Below are 16,141 nucleotides of genomic sequence, written 5' to 3' on the forward strand. Positions count from 1 at the left end.
CGTGTGTGAGGCGCTCAGATACGAGGCTAATCGGGGCCATATAAGGACCTAAGATTAATGAATGTGAGGGAAACCGCAGGCTGCACTGTAGAAGAGCTGTTTTTGACCATGCATCTTAATGAGAACTAAGAATTCTAACCTTCCCCCAAGGGCTGGGAGAGGAATGACCAGGACAGACCTTGCCTAGTCAGTAGCCAGCTCTGAGGAGAGCCTCTGGCTTCCACAGGAAGCTGCTCTGCTCTGTTTTCACACAAGAGAACATTCTAGTGCAGTTTATGGACCAAACGCCTTCAGTTCACGAGCCTTAAATTGTCCAGCAACGGCCAACCCAAGTTCCCTTAGTACGACTCTCCTGGCATGGCAGCGAATAGAAAGATACCGTCGTTTGCCTTTGTTTTTCTGATTGTAGCGGTTGGTCCCAGCAGAATTCATTTACTCATAGACTTCTCCCTATCTGATTTCTATTGGGTCCTGTGCAGTCTTATCCCCTTAGGCCAGGGAAGGGTTGTTCTGTGTAATCTATTCTCTAGTGCTTTGTTCAGTCTGGGGCTTCCCCCCTTCCCTGGAGAGAGAATTCTGCTGCACTAATACGTCTCAGGGTCAGGAGAGTGTTTCTGATGTTCTGCCTGCATTTCCCTTCATTCTATTCCATTTCTCCTACGTCTGCCTCCATGCTACCCTAAATCATTCAGTTACAAACGGGAATTGTATAGCCAAAAAAACCCGTTACTGCCACATTCTGAGATTTTAATTGCACAAAAGTCAGGAGCTGAGAGTTAATGTTCCCACCTCAGCCTTAACAATGTCTCCTCGCCTGGCTGGGGTAGGGTCCTTTAAGTGAGCACATCACAGTTGTCAGTCTGACATGCTGTTTTGCAGTGACTAAGACTTAAAGGAACTACCTCTCCTTTCACATGGGTTGAATCTCATCTTGCTCCTTAAGCTCTCATGTTGAATTTTAATACTTGCACCTCCAGTCAGAGTTTTGAAGAACAAATGTGTGCTGGTGATTTCCCTGTGAGCCTCCCTTTTGGGATAATCTCAGACGGCTGCATATGTAGCACACAGGCACCATCTCCTCCTCGTTTTCACCTGCGCCATGGACACGGGAGAGTCAGGAAGCCAGAGTAGTCAGCGTCTGTAGGGGAGGCAGGATCAATCCTGGGGCCAGAGCTCTGGGATGCAGATTCCCTACTTCAGGCAAAATGCACCTCAGGAACCTATGTAAATTATTGTTTGGTTAAATGTGGAAGTAAAGTTGAAGTGCTTTTGGGGTGGGGTAACCTGGACCCTAATCGTTCCTTCCTGAGGTTGAGTGGCTACTCCTGTGGGTGCTTCATTTATTATTCTCTGATGTGGGATGATCATGGCGTATTTGTGGCCCTGTGCCGTGAGCAGGGCATCATCATATTATGTATTAAATGCATTGTCTTAGGCTCGCAGATGAGGGACAGAATCTGCAGTCCAGCGATGTGCTGCCAGGAGGCAGAGGGCTCCTGGATGGATTCCTCGAATGGTGATCACTTCTCCAGGTGGGCTTGTTGCCTCTTGTGTCTCAAGCAGGCTCCCATCATGCAAACGTTGGAGTGTGTACGTGCCCATTTGCCTGCAGACTATTGGAATCTCTTAGGGCAGGGGTGGGCAAACTATGGCCTGTGGGCCGGATCTGGCCTGCCAGCTGTTTTAATCCAGCCCTTGAGCTCCCGCTGGGGAGCAGGATTGGGGGCCACTCCACATGGCTCCCGGAAGTAGTGGCATGTCCCCGCTCCGGCTCCTACACATCGGGGCAGCCAGGGGGCTTCGCATGCTCCCCCTGCCCCAAGCGCCACCTCTTCAGCTCCCATTGGCTAGGAACCGCAGCCAATGGGAGCTGCAGGGGCGGTGCCTGCGGATGGGGCAGCATGCAGCAGAGCCGCCTGGCCGCGCCTCTGCATAGGAGCCGGAGAGGGGGACATGCCACTGCTTCTGGGAGCTGCTTGAGGTTAGCACCGCCCGGAGCCTGCACCCCTGAGGCACCACCCATGCCCCAACCCTCTGCCCCATCCCTGATCCCCCTCCTGCCCTCTGAACCCCTCAGTCCCAGCCTGGAGCACCGTCCTACACCCCAAACCCCTCATCCCCAGTCCAGCCCCAGAGTCTGCACCCCCAGCCTGAGCCCTCACCCCCCCTCCACCCTCCCTGCCCCAGCCCAGAGCCCCCTCCTGCACCCTGAACTCCTCACTTCTGGCCCCACCCTGGAGCCTGCACCCCCAGCCAGAGCCCTCACCCCCACGTGCACCTCAACCCTAATTTCATGAGCATTCATGGCCTGCCATAATTTCTATACCCAGAAGTGGCCCTCGGACCAAAAAGTTTTCCCACCCCTGTTTTAGGGACTGTGGCGTTTTCTTGCAGAGGGATAGTCCTAATGCTCCAGTGTGTGTCCCTGTGGTGGGAACCTGAGCATGTCAAGTGATGATGGGTAACTGCTCCTCTTCTCAGAAAGCTCTCACCTGCTGGGATCCAGACTATCCCCCTTCTCCTTAGTATCGACATGAGGCTACTAGGAGAGAGAGAGAGAGAGACTGTGGGTTCAACTGCCAACAGTATGCATATGAAACTCAGCTAGATATCTCCTTCACCACTAATGCCACCACTACGGTCACTCAGAAGTCAGAATGCCCACAGGAAATCAGTTCTTGGATGAAGAGCAGCTGGCTCAAACTGAGCTTGGGCAAGACTGAAGGTGCTGGTTGGAAAGGGGGAAACACTTTGAAGAACTAGCTGAGAGACCACTGCCACCTTCTGTTGAACTCTTGTCCAGGCCTTCATAATCTTGCATCTCAGCTACTTCAGCATCCTTCTGTCTGCCCTTGACAAAATGCAGGCTTGCCCCACTTGTATCCATTTAAAAAAACTGCTGCAAAAATCATTTCCCTAGCTCAGCACTTTGTCACCCCCAATTTGCATCCATCCTCTTGCTCCCTTTTCTTCCCTGACATCAAACCCAACGATTTGTCTTCACTTGGAAGCCTGTCCCTACCCTACCTACCACCTCTAGTACGCTGCCAAGATGTGGACTCCCACCCCTGCTCTACCAGTGGTTCCAGCCTTCGTTGTCCACTTGTTACATTTTCAAACAAGTACTTCTGTGCCGTCTCCCACGTTGCCCCTCACACATGGAGGAACTCCCTGCAAACATCTGAAAAGCCACATCATTTATCTCCTTCAGATCCCTCTTTAAAATTCTCCTTTGCCGTGATGCCTTCAAAAAGCTTGACAGTGGAAGGCTGCTGGTGTGCTGAGACCATTGCCTGCCATGCTGAACAGTACCGTTCCCTTGGATTCCCCCATTGGTCTGTTTGTAGCCATCTGTTGTCTCTTGCCTGATATGGTCAGCTCTTTGGGGCAGGGCCAGCTCTTTGTTCCGGCTGTACATTATGTACCTGGCATAGCAGGGTCCTGATCCCTGACTAAAGCTCCACTGCAATATAAATCATAAACCCCATTCCTCAAGGTGGCTCTTCACTAAGTTTGGATAACCAGGTTGTGTCAGTGTAAAAATGTCTTCCTTCCCCTCCACCTTGCTAAGAAACTTTGTCCCTTCCTCAAGGCCATGGCCGGCTTGCAGTGATTCGTACATTTATCACTTCCAGGCTGGATCACTGTGATTCACGGCGTCTGAAGCTGAATGTAAAGATAGTGCATGGTCTCTGGGTGGTACGGAATGAGGCTGCCTTCCTCTTCCATTGTCTGAGATGCTGTGAGCCCATCAGGCTCGTACTGAAATCCCTCCTCTGGCTCCCAGTCATCTTCCGATCTCAGTTTCCTAATCTTCAAAGCAATTAATGGATCAAGCCTCAGCTACATTAAAGACAGAATTTTGATCTATAAACCACTGTGATAGCTGCTCCTCTAGGACCATGCTGCTCACAGAGCCCAGGGTGAAGTATGTGAGTGCCAGGGACAAAGTGTGCAGTCAAGAGACTCTGGCTATGCAATGAACTTCCAGAGCAGAGTAGGGGAGCCAGAGTCAGACTGTCTCTGTGAAACGCTGCAAAGCCTTCTCTTTGCAAGGCTGTTCCACCCTCAGAATGGCTCAGAACATTGACAGTCCCACCTACCCAAACAAAACCTGTTCTAAACAAATCAACCAACCAGAACACAAGTATACCCCTAGCAGAGCTCTGCCTCAGTGAGAGAGAAGTGCCAGATTCTCCATGGAGTCTACTGGGGACTTCACGATTGCTGTTGGTTTGACATGGAAGTGCTGGAATCCTACCGTGATGGGTGACAGTGAAGAACCCTAAGACAGACAGATCTCGTCCATCTCTTACCTCAGGGGCTTATCTACGATCCCCCTCTCAGCATCATGGTCTAATGGGAATGAGGAGCACATGTGCTTCCCAAATGTCAGTCCTGGGTCCCACAGTGGGGGGAGGAATTGTAACAGAATTTCTTAGAGGAGGGCTGGGGACACGTTCTTCCTGCCTGGGGAGCTGCTTAGGCAAATCCTGTGCCTGAAAGGAAATAATTCCAGGCAGGATTTGGGGCTCCAGTGCTGACACAGCTGTGTAGATGACCCTTTAAAGAATGGATGCCCACAAGGCTGCAGTGCTTCGGAACTGTGCCGAGTCACTTCCAGCTGAGCGCAGGCTTGCTTCTGGGGTCACTGGAGAGAGCCACTGCCTCTGGACTCCCCCCCCCCCCCCCAAGTTTGACTCTTGGTTGCAGTAACAAGCCCACCAGCAGACACACCGAACGTGAGGGAAATAGGGCAGACCACTGCCATCCCCGTAACTGCAGGTCCCAGCGTTCAGTGTCTTGTCTTGATCTGGGTAGCTAGGCTACACTGCAGGCTGGGAGCAGTGATGTCAGGGACTACGTCAAAGGTGAGGGCAGGTGTAACCTGTTTGATCTCTCTCAGATTCAGGGCAATCCTCAGTTGCAATAGAGCTCCCTCGGCGGGGCAGCGTTCTGGTGCTGCAGCCTCATTCCTCAGAGAAGGGCAGCTGAATTGAGTTTGCCTGTGTAGGTCTTTGTGCTACGCAGAATTTAGGGGGAAGCCCTCCTGGGTCCCATCGTGCAGTTAATGAGGAGGTGGCTGCAGAGAGCTGGGCTCTGGGAAGAGCACCCTCAGGCTGCAGGCATTTGCTGGAAAATGCGCCTCCCTCATCTCTTAGGAAATCCTTCCTCACCCCCTGCTTCTGGATTCCCCTAGCCAGGGCTTGGCAGGGCCTGGCTGGCAGAGCTGTGCGGCTCCAGCCCGGCTTGTGTAGCACTGTGCTCGCCGAGTGGGACGGCAGAGATGAGCGTGTGCCGAGGGCAGGCTTTTCATCGCTGCCTCTCAGCCACTCGCCTTTGAACTAAGCAAGCTGCTTTATTCCTGTTCAGAGCCCAGGCTTTGAAGCCACACGCAGAGCAGTTAATCAGCAGCTTCCTGCCTCCTGGGGGATGGAGCAGGGTAGGGCACTGGGGCCCATTGCAGCCCTGTGCTCCGGCTCTGCTCCAGCTCCAGGCAAAAGCCTGCAGCTCCACTGCTCCGGAGCTGCTCCACACTCCAGCTCTGGGCTCCACTCCAAAGCCCTGTGTGGAAGTGTAGCCCCTGGAGACCAGTACAGAACAAGGCCAGGGCATTAGACTCCAGCTGGAGGATTTGCTTGTGGGATCTCTGCTCTCCACAGGCCACATCTTGGTTAAACAGGAAGGCCGACCTGGGCCAGATTTTGGCTGCCCCTGGAGTATGGGCTTTTCCTCCATCCAGCTCGACCCTTCTGGGTGTGATACCTCTTGCCTTGGAAACGAATGTGCCTCATAAATTCCTGCTTGTGACACTGGTGCAGGATCCTCTGGGAAGGGAAGCAGTGCCATGTTTCCAGGGACAGTTGCTGATTGGGCCATCCAGGTGAGAGGAGAAGGGGTTTCTGCTGGGGGTGCGGGCCCCGTTCAGAGAGGAAGGTCCAGGGTGGTGAAGGGGCTGGTATTTTGGCCAGACTCCAGCAGATGGTGGTTGAATCGGTGGTCAGCAGAGGTCTGGGCTCCCTCCTCCTTGGCACTTTTCAGATAAAACTCTGGACATTTCTGCAGTGAGGAAGGGGTATTGGAGGATACTATAAAAACTGGGTGGATTTGATTTAATTCATGATTTAAATCACTAGGCAGGAAGACTCTATTTAATCATGGATTTCTACATAAAAGTGCATTCTTGTTGGTTGTTATAACTTTAATATATATTCTTCACAACTCAGAGATAGATGTAGGTTTCATTTTTAGAAAAATACACACTATACATTTTTGAAGTGATTTATTTTGAAAACTTTTCAGATTAGTTTTACAGCTCTATCAGAAAATGATTGTTTGGTTATTTCATTTACCAAAGGTAATTGAAGCAGATATTTATGAAGTCATTGGGAGGTGAACTATCTCCAATTCAACAGGTTAATCATTAATATTTAGAGGATTTCCTTGCCGTGCTGTGTTAGGAGGAGAACAGCACCAGACATTGAAATTGTTTTATTTAACTAAAGCAATGTTATGTATTCTGGATTTTTTTCTTCAACAGCAAACATATAATATTTTAACAAAAGAGGCACATGAATGTTTGAATTTAGTTAAACATTCAAGTTTTTTAAAATCAGGTTTGTTTTTGTTAAAATTGTTTTTACCTAAAATGGTTAAAAGAAATATTTTTTAAAAACCCTAAAATTAAATAGACTGTGTCAGCCAGGTCAACATGAGAAACTTAAAATATTGGTTTCTGCAGCTGACTCAGTCGTCTTCACCTTCATTTTCCTGTCTGTTCATAATCTGGAAAAGAAAAACAAGTTTTCCTGCTTTTTCAGGTCCCAAACGATTTCTCAGTTTGGAATAATTAGTGCAAAGGAAGAAAATATTCTTTCTACACTGGCAGAAGAAGCTACTGCTGTTAAAAGTGAGATGATCACTTCAACAGTCTCTGAATCCAAGTGCTTAAGTGACTTCCACCAGTTCACTGGTGTGACTTGCTTTAAAACATCAGCAAACATGTATTTCTTGAATGGTTCACCCTTAGCTCTGAAGTTTATTATAGTTGGCATTATGGAGGGATGATTGCTGGATGTCCATGTCATAGCCAACTCCTCTTCTTCACCAGTTAAGGTTTGACCCTGGTACTGAGTATTGAGAATATTTGCAGAAAATGAGCTGGAGATAGTGCTTCTCCCATTCAGTTTTTTTAATGCTTGTAATTTAACTCTGTCATTATATATTTCTCTTTTTAAGATCTCACTCAGTTCCTTCCAAATTTCAACAGCGTCGGCAATAAAACAGCGATTTCCCTGCATTTTGTTCAAGGCTACAGAAATAGGCTTCAGGGTACTCGGCATGTGTTTCAATATTTCTCTTAAGCCCAATGTTGTGAACTTTGGCTGTGACGGTGCCATCTGTTTTTTCACGTTTTTGTTCACAAACTGTCATCGGATTAGGCCAGTGCTTGATCTAGAGCTCAGAACAGCCCACTACTGAGTTCCATCGCACGGCTTGTGCGAGAGTTACCTCGGTTCCTCCCACGTTTTTCAGAGCAGCTGCTGCAAAGTTGATTTAATATTTTTTTAAATATTTCATTTAATTATTTTACTTAAAAACAATTTTAACAAAAACAAGACTGATTTTAAAAAACTTGAATGTTTAACATAATTCAGAAATTCATTTGCTTGTTTTGTTAAAATATTATATGTTTGCTGTTGAAGAAAAAAAATCCAGAATACATAACGTTGTGTTTTAGTTAAGTAAAACAATTTAAATGTCTGATGTTCTCCTCCTAATACAGCACGGCAAGGAAATCCTCCAAATATTAATGATTAACCTGTTGAATTGGAGAGAGTTCACCTCCCAATGACTTCATAAATATCTGCTTCAATTACCTTTGGTAAATGAAATAACCAAACAATCATTTTCTGATAGAGCTGTAAAACTAATCTGAAAAGTTTTCAAAATAAATCACTTAAAAATGTATCGTGTGTACGTTCTAAAAATGTAACCTACCTCTGTCTCTGAGTTGTGAAGGATTTGTATTAAGGATATAATCAACAAGAATGCACTTTTATGTAGAAAACCATGATTAAATCGAGTCTTCCTGCCTAGTGATTTAAATCATGATTTAAATAAAATTGATTTAAATCAAATCCGTCCTGCCTCTATATATTATTTAGTTAGTTATTCATTTATTTAAAAATATTTTTACTGTCAACAAGCACGTTACCTCTGGAGACACAATGTCTAACCCAGGGGCGGGCAAATGTTTTGGCCCGAGGGCCACACATTGGGGTTCCAAAACTGTCTGGAGGGCCGGGTAGGGAAGGCTGAGCCCCCCAAAACAGCCTGGTCCCCACCCCTTATCTGGCCCCTCCCACTTCCTGCCCCCTGACTGCCCCCCTCAGAACCCCCCCCATTGAACCGCCCCCCCTGCTCCTTGTCCCCTGACCGCCCTCTCCCGGGACCCCCGCCCCCTATCCAATCCCCCTCTTCCCCATCCCCTGACCACCCCCCTAGAACCCCCGACCTATCCAGCCCCCCTGCTCCTTGTCCCCTAACTGCCCCTCCAGGACCCCACATCCTATCCAACCCCTCCTGCTCCCTGTCCCCTGACCTCTGTCCACACCTCCACCCCCTGACAGGCCCCCTGGGACCTCACCCCCTATCAAACCCTCCCCCCCGCCCACTTCCGAATGCGTCCCTGCGGACGTGGGCGGAGGACTCAGGCGGAGCAGGGGCAGCCGGAGAGAAGCGGTGGTTTCCCTTTCAAAGCGCCGCTTCTTTCTGGCTGGCTGCCCGGCCGCCCGGTGTCCCCCTGAGTCCTCTGCCCGTGCTCGCGGCGCTCCCGCCACCCACGCTGCCCGCCTGCTCCCCGGAGCCTCCCTCCCTGCTCTCCTGCCCAGCGCGCTCCCGTGGCACGGCGAGGTGAGGCTGCGGGGGTGGGGGGACAGCTGGGGAGGGGCCGGGGGCAGCCTCCCCGCCTGGGAGCTCGGGGGCCGGGCAGGACCCACGGGCCGCATGTGGCCCACGGGCCGTACTTTGCCCACGTCTGTTCTAGACTGAGGACAGTGTCCCATTGGGTAGATAGAAAGATTAACCTAAATGATCGATACAGAAGCCCCTGGAGCCCCATGAGATTGGTCCTGTTTTGAGCAGGGGGTTGGACTAGATGATCTCCTGAGGTCCCTTCCAACCCTAATAATCTATGATCTATGATTACGTGGGGTCCGTCCCTGCAGGCTGGCCTCCCGACAGACAGGCTGGATGGCTGGGACCTGCTGTAGTTTAGGCCCAGAAGATGTGGCTGTCATAGGTCTCACCCCCACTTAGAGCTGTTGGGTTCCAAAAATGGGGACCTGCACTGGTTTCCCTCTAAACTAAAAATCCTAGTTTAGATCTAGTAAAAGCTGCCACCACCCAATCAGGTACGTGGATTGGGACACAGTCCTTCCCCAAAATCCTAGGGGATCCCAAGAGCCCCAAATCCATGGAGTTCTTACACCCAGGAGAAATAAACCATTCCCCCCTGCTTCCTCCCCCCTCCCTTTTCCTAGGAGAGACACCGGGATCTAACTACAGAGGGATACCTCCCCCTCCCCTTTCCCTGAGAATCCACCCAAGGAAAGACCAACCAAGTCCTTAATAGAAAAGAATTTATTAAAGAATAAAAAGAAAATCACTGTCTCTGTAACCAAGATGCAAAAATACAGGGTCTAAACTTATCAATCTCTGGAGAGAATCCCCCCTCCTTTCTTTCTCAGTAAAAGCAAAGTAACAGCAAACAGAAATAAAGAATTTCCTTCAGCCAACACACAACTGCAAATGTAGAAATCAAATTATAAGACTAATCCGCCTTTCTAATTAATGCTCACTACTGAATAGTAGAAACTACTCCAGGAGAACTTGGAGACATGACTGGCCTTTCTTAGATCCAAAAAGAGAACTCTCTAACAAAGAACACAGACAAAGGCTTCCCTCCACAGAGATTTGAAATTATCTTGTCTCTGATAGGTCCTCTGGTCAGGTGGTCATCAGGTACTGCATGTTAACCCTTTACAGGTAAAAGAGACCTTAACCCTTAACTATCTGTTTATGACAGTGGCCTTTGCCAGTAGTGCTCTGGGTTGGGCGGTTTGGGAGCTGCCCCAGATGTAAACCTTCCAGTCTTGAGACAGATCTGAGTTTTACCTCTGCTTGTGGTTTGTGTGCTGGCTCGGTACTGGCAGCTTTTTCTAGGCTCTTCCTTTTTCTGGCTTTCTCCTTTGGGGAAGCTGCTTTCAGATGGCTGCTAACTGGTTCAGTGAGGATTTGGTGGCGCTTGTTCTTAATTGCTGTGGAGCTCTTGAAACTGGAGACCAGTGGAGGGAGGTTTGTGCTGTTAGCTTAATTGGGCCCCTGGGTGGCTAGTGAGTGTGCTTGGGGCATGGAGGAGGGAGGGTGCGTGCTGTCAGAGGCTGTCAGTTCTGCACAGCGAGGTCTTGTCTCCAAGAGGAGGCTGGAATCTGGCCAGCAGCAGGAGTGTGGGCTTCCTTCGTTCTCTTGCACGCATGCTGCAGTGCTGCTGACCTGAACGGGTGATGCTTCAGAGGGGTGAGATGCTGCTTCTTCCCTGTTTTGGAGTAGGGCTGGAGCACAGTGCCACTGGCAGCTAGGAACGTGTCTCGCCTCTGTCCTGGAAATACAACCACTGCTAGTGCTGTGTGTGCTCCCCGGCTCCTTTCTCCATAGACCCTTTCCCGTTCAGCAATTTCCATGCCTATCCTCCTTTTTCCTTTTGCTGGTGAGTTTGCTTCTCATTTCAATTGGTTTGTATTTGTATTTTTTAGGGTGATTGAGGTGCTGACCCTCTGTCTGTGGAAGCATGTCGGGCCCAGTGCCGAGTCGAGCCAGGGTCTATGCAGATGTGAACACTCAGAGACCCCGCGAGTACTGGGACTACGAGTCACACGTCGTGGAATGGGGGTATGACTGGGGTCAAGGGAAACCCCAGGGACTTCTTTCCCAGATTACTGGCTTGTGGTATTTCTAGGTTGCTTAGCACCATAATATCAATGGCCCATGTTGTCAAATGGGGCCTAAATTTAGGCTTCTGAAATACATATTTAAGCACCTTAATAATAACGATCCCTAGCTCTTACCTAGCACTTTTCAGCACTAGATCTCAAAGCACTTCAGAAAGGAGGCATCTTGGATCGTTATCATTACCCCCTTTTTGGAGAAGGGCTTTGGCTTGCCAGTGGCAAAGCAGGGTGAAGAACCCAGGTCTCCAGAGTCCCGGTCCAGTGAGTGCTCTCCTAGGTCACTGTGTTAGTGGAGAGAACACTAGCAATAAGTGGCTGAGCTGTCAGAGGTGCTGAGCACCTGCCATTCCAGGTCCCCAGCGCCTCTGAACATTCAGCCGTTTTCATTTTGGTGCCCAGCTTTAAGCACCTGCATTGGCCCAAGTGCCTAATGCTGTGATTAGGGTTTGCAGAGCACAGTCTGTAGCCGGAGTTACTGAGGATTTTGCCTTTGGTAGGTTTTTATAATTTAAAAGAAGATTAAAATCAAGTTATAGTAAATAATTTTCCAAACAAATTTTGAAGCCCCTATTGCTGTGAGCTGGTCTCTTCAGCTCTGTCTGCGCTTTGGATACTGTCCCATCATTGCTAACCCCCGGGGAGCTGAACTGAGTGTTAGCTTTAGGTATAGACAGGTATCCCGTGGCCTCTCCCGTTTTCAACACCAAGTCCTGTAACTCCACTCAGAGCAGAGCTAAATGACAGCTCTGAAAACGCGCTTGGCAGCCAGCAATGCCCCTATAGCAGGGCTCCCAATGCTCCTAGCATCAGTGGAGCTGGTGGTAAGCTTGAAAAATGACCCTCGTGTGGAGAGGGTCTTTGCCAGTCTTGGGAGGTGGCTGGTTTGGAATGTGGGAATTCTCACCGCTGGGGGAGTGGGCTGCTCTTTGAGTGCTAGTGACTATAGGTAAATCGGGAAAGTAAGCGTTAGCTTTTCACTTAAAACTTCATGTGAGCTGGGAGCAGGCCCACTCTGCTGTGCTGGGGCTGGCAACAGTCAGTGCTAACTGCAGTGTTGGGTTTGTTCTGTCCACTGGGAACGGGACTGAGAGATACCCCCAGCCCCAAGCTCATTTCATCTACAGGCCACTGAACAGCCTGGACTGGGACCGGTGACCTGGAGATGAAAGGTTCCTTGTCCAATTCCTAATCTCCGGAGCCAGCCAGCCCCCTGGAGAACGTAATCGAAAGCCTTGTGTATCTCTGGTGATGATAATTCCACATCCTCCCTTGGCAGCTTGTTCGGTCACTCAGACTGGGCTCAGAATTAACCTTCTTTCCTGACACAGCCCACTATGTTTTCTTCATTTGCTGAGCCCGACATGGTTGGTTTGTGTGTCCACTCGTCTCCCCGGGTTTCTCTCTGTTGAGAGCTCAGCTCCTTTTCTTCACTCTGGTAATTTGCAGTGTATGAAGTCAGACTCTCTGCCTGTTGTTCCCTTTCTTTCCCCAGCTTGTTTACTCCTCTCAGATCTTTGGAGGCTTTCTGCCGTTCCTCCCTAACTTACCGGAAATAATTGCCAACACTTCGCTAGTTCCTTTAGTCCTCTCAGGTGAATTTCATGAGGCCCTGATGATTTAACTTAAATGCAGGTTCTCTGGGTGGTATTTATCCTATTATTTCCTGATTCCCCCTTGTTAAGATTATTTTTATAGTGCTCCAGACGTGCATGACCCTTTCTAGACCAAGAGAAATGGCCAGGTCCCTGCCCAGAGGAGGGCAGCATTGCATTTCAAGTACTGTGTAAATCTTTGCCCTCCTTTAGTGCCTTCCATCAGTAGATGTTGAAGTTTGGAATGAATTAATCCTCACAACCCACAACTATCCATTTTGTAGATGGCAAAACTGAGGCACAAAGAGGGGACGTGTGGCTCAGGGCTACTCAGGGCAGAGCTGGCAATAGACTCAAGGAGCCCTGACTCCATCTGCTCCTCAAAGGGAAGAGTGCCCAGTTTTTGAATCGCCAAAACCATCTTCTGCAGCATGGAAGTGTTTAACCCCCGGAGGGCTCTGGGTGGGTTCCATCGGGGTAGCTGCATTCTTCCAGCAATACTCCGCGCACACACTTGTGAATTGACACTCTGTTGTGTCCCATCCCAGAGATGGTGAGTGAAGTGTTCTCTGTTAGTATCTAATCATAAAGCCCTCTGAGGTACACAAGCGAGCCGTATTCCTTTTCACCAGGTCTAGGATTTGTGGAGCCCTGTATGCTACAGAACAGCTCCCCGTTCTCTTGCCCTCACCAGAGTCTTTGGGAGAGCTGCTCTCTGATTTTTTTTTATTTTTTTTATTAACGGAGATATACCCATCTCCTAGAACTGGAAGGGACCCCGAAGGGTCATCGAGTCCAGCCCCTGCCTTCACTAGCAGGACCAAGTACTGATTTTGCCCCAGATCCCTGAGTGGCCCCCTCAAGGATTGAACTCACAACCCTGGGTTTAGCAGGCCAATGCTCAAACCACTGAGCTAGCCCTCCCCGCAGTGTCCAGTTCTGACCCGGGTTCTCCTCCTCCATTTTCTTTTCTCCTTGTACAGCAACCAAGACGACTACCAGCTTGTGCGGAAACTTGGCCGCGGCAAATACAGTGAAGTCTTTGAAGCCATCAACATCACCAACAATGAGAAAGTTGTGGTGAAAATCCTTAAGGTGGGTGTGTTGGGCAGGGGGCTGTGAACCCCATCCTGTTCCCTACCTGGTGCTCCCTGTTCACCCCTTCCCTGTGCATTTGAGGTACGTGCTACTGATCTTTGGGGGATGGAGCCTTTGCTGAGGAAGGCTGTAGTCATGAGACGGGAAGGGAGAACTTTTCATTGTCTGAACCGTCCTCCTCTCCCTACCTACAGCTCCGAGAGCTGATGTGACGAAGGAGTCCACGGGCGGGGCAGGCAGATCAGCACACGTTCCCTGTGCCCCTCCTCATATTGAAACCCCACCTGTTCCCTCTCTGCCCCTCCTCTCCACCATCACTGTCAGAGCTTCTGAGGCTGGGGGGGGGTGTCTATTAACACATGCCAGTCTCTGCCCCACTTGGAGGTGCTGCGGGACACCCCCCCACACACACAAACAGCCACGACTTGGCTGTTGCTGCAATCTAAAACTATAGGAGCAGGGGTTGGCCATGACTATAACAGGGTTTGAAAGAGAGTACGGTAAGTTCACGGGGGACAGGTCCATCAATGGCTATTAGCCAGGCTGAGCAGGGGTGGTGTCCCCAGCCTCTGTTTGCCCAAACCTGGGAATGGCCGACAGGGGGTGGATCACTTGATGATTCCCTGTTCTGTTCATTCCCTCTGGGGCACCTGGCATTGGCCACTGTCGGAAGACAGGACACTGGGCTAGATGGACCTTAAGTCTGACCCAGCACTGCCGTTCTTATGTTCTTATGATATACTTGGCTGAAACGTCCGCTCTCCTCCCCCGAGATGGCTGCATCTCGGTGCTGTGTGTGGAGTTTATGAATGCTGTGGCGTGTGAGCATTGAGGCTCCTCAGTTGCCATTTCAGTAAGTCACAGCAGCCCTGCAAATCCAGCATTAAATCATAGAATCATAGAATATCAGGGTTGGAAGGGACTTCAGGAGGTCGTCTGCGGGGAGGGATAGCTCAGTGGTTTGAGCATTGGCCTGCTAAACCCAGGGTTGTGAGTTCAATCCTTGAGGGGGCCATTTAGGGATCTGGGGCAAAAATCTGTCTGAGAATTGGTCCTGCCTTGAGCAGGGGGTTGGACTAGAGACCTCCTGAGGTCCCTTCCAACCCTGGTATTCTGTGATTCTATGAACCCCTTGCTCAAAGCAGGACCAATCCCCAACTAAATCATCCCAGCCAGGGCTTTGTCAAGCCTGACCTTAAAAACCTCTAAGGAAGGAGATTCCACCACCTCCCTAGGGAACCCATTCCAGTGCTTCACCACCCTCCTAGTGAAAAATCCACAAGCTGAGAACAGCATAGTTCCCCACCGCCCAGAAGAGAAACAGTAGCTGTGTCCTTGCTCCCAGGAGCTGAAACCTGATTGCAGCTCATTGTTCCAATGGCTCCACGCCACACACACTGTGTTATGGCAGCTCCCTTCTCCGTGGGGAGGAACGCAGACTGAGCAGCACTTCAGAGACTGTCTTCAGCCCATATCCTCCATGTGGGTTTTCCATGCTGTCTGCCCAAGTCATTGTGGCAAGCGGGTCCAGTGAGGAATGTGTGGTGGTAACACTCTGATTTTCTCTTTTGTAGCCAGTAAAAAAGAAGAAAATCAAGCGTGAGATTAAGATCCTGGAGAATCTCCGAGGAGGCCCCAATATTATCAGCCTGCTAGATATAGTCAAAGACCCTGTGGTAAGAAGCGTGGGCTGGAAGGGAAGGGGTTAAAGATGAGAAGGAACCATAGTGGCCTAGTCTGCGCTGACTAATGCTGGCCATGGTCTCACCCCGGGAGTCCTACTTCAAACCCAGTGACCTGTGGTGGAGCTGGAACGTGTTCCTTGGCCTTGCGGCAGCAGCACACTTCCCACACAGGGAGTCATGGGCAGGGCCGTATGTTCAGCCCTCTAGTCCTGGGTGGTGGGGGAAGTCTCTTGCACTGCGGCAGTGATCCCTCTGGCTGAGTCAGGAGCCGGGGGGTAACAGGCGGGGCCTGCGTGCAGCTCTCTAGCGCCCAGGTAAAGGAGGTTGTGTCAGGGGGAGGGGGTATCCCCAGGTCACCTTCTATTAACTGAGCCGTTTCCCCACGGGAACATCTGCTCTCTCGCCCCGTTTTGTGGGTCACTGGCAGGCGACTCTGCCGTGGGGCAGGCTGCCTTGCCCACCCACCTGCAGGTCAAGAACAAGCTGATTTTGAATGCACCCTCTTAGGAGCCCTTCTAGTTTGCTAATGAACAAGCGAGGCTCTAGGATGCTGCAGTCTGTGCTGTAGGTGGCACTTCCCACACTCGGAACGGGCCGGACTGACGGCTTCGCGGGGAAGGGTGGAGGAGGTGGAGAAACAGGACTCCTCAGGCCCTGGCTCTGGATGGTTTTATGGACGGGCTGGTTGTCTTGAACCCGGCCACTTGCTCCTGGACTGACACCTTTAATGTAGCACGTTGCAGTAGAGAACAGA

The 16,141-nt window shown here is 50.2% G+C and overlaps 1 protein-coding gene across 1 annotated transcript in view; it reads left to right on the forward strand.

Moving 5' to 3' along the window:
• The window catches only part of LOC123363989 (casein kinase II subunit alpha-like), a 43,673-nt gene that overhangs the window by 14,155 nt on the left and 13,377 nt on the right, over positions 1 to 16,141 (forward strand). Inside the window, exons 3-5 of the mRNA XM_045005670.1 lie at positions 10,818 to 10,953; positions 13,588 to 13,699; positions 15,277 to 15,378. Of these exons, the coding sequence (XP_044861605.1) occupies positions 10,853 to 10,953; positions 13,588 to 13,699; positions 15,277 to 15,378 (315 nt within the window). The 5' untranslated portion in view covers positions 10,818 to 10,852. The remainder of the gene's footprint in view (positions 1 to 10,817; positions 10,954 to 13,587; positions 13,700 to 15,276; positions 15,379 to 16,141) is intronic.

This window comes from Mauremys mutica, chromosome 2 (assembly GCF_020497125.1).
Source record: "Mauremys mutica isolate MM-2020 ecotype Southern chromosome 2, ASM2049712v1, whole genome shotgun sequence".
NCBI classification, from domain to species: Eukaryota; Metazoa; Chordata; order Testudines; family Geoemydidae; genus Mauremys; species Mauremys mutica.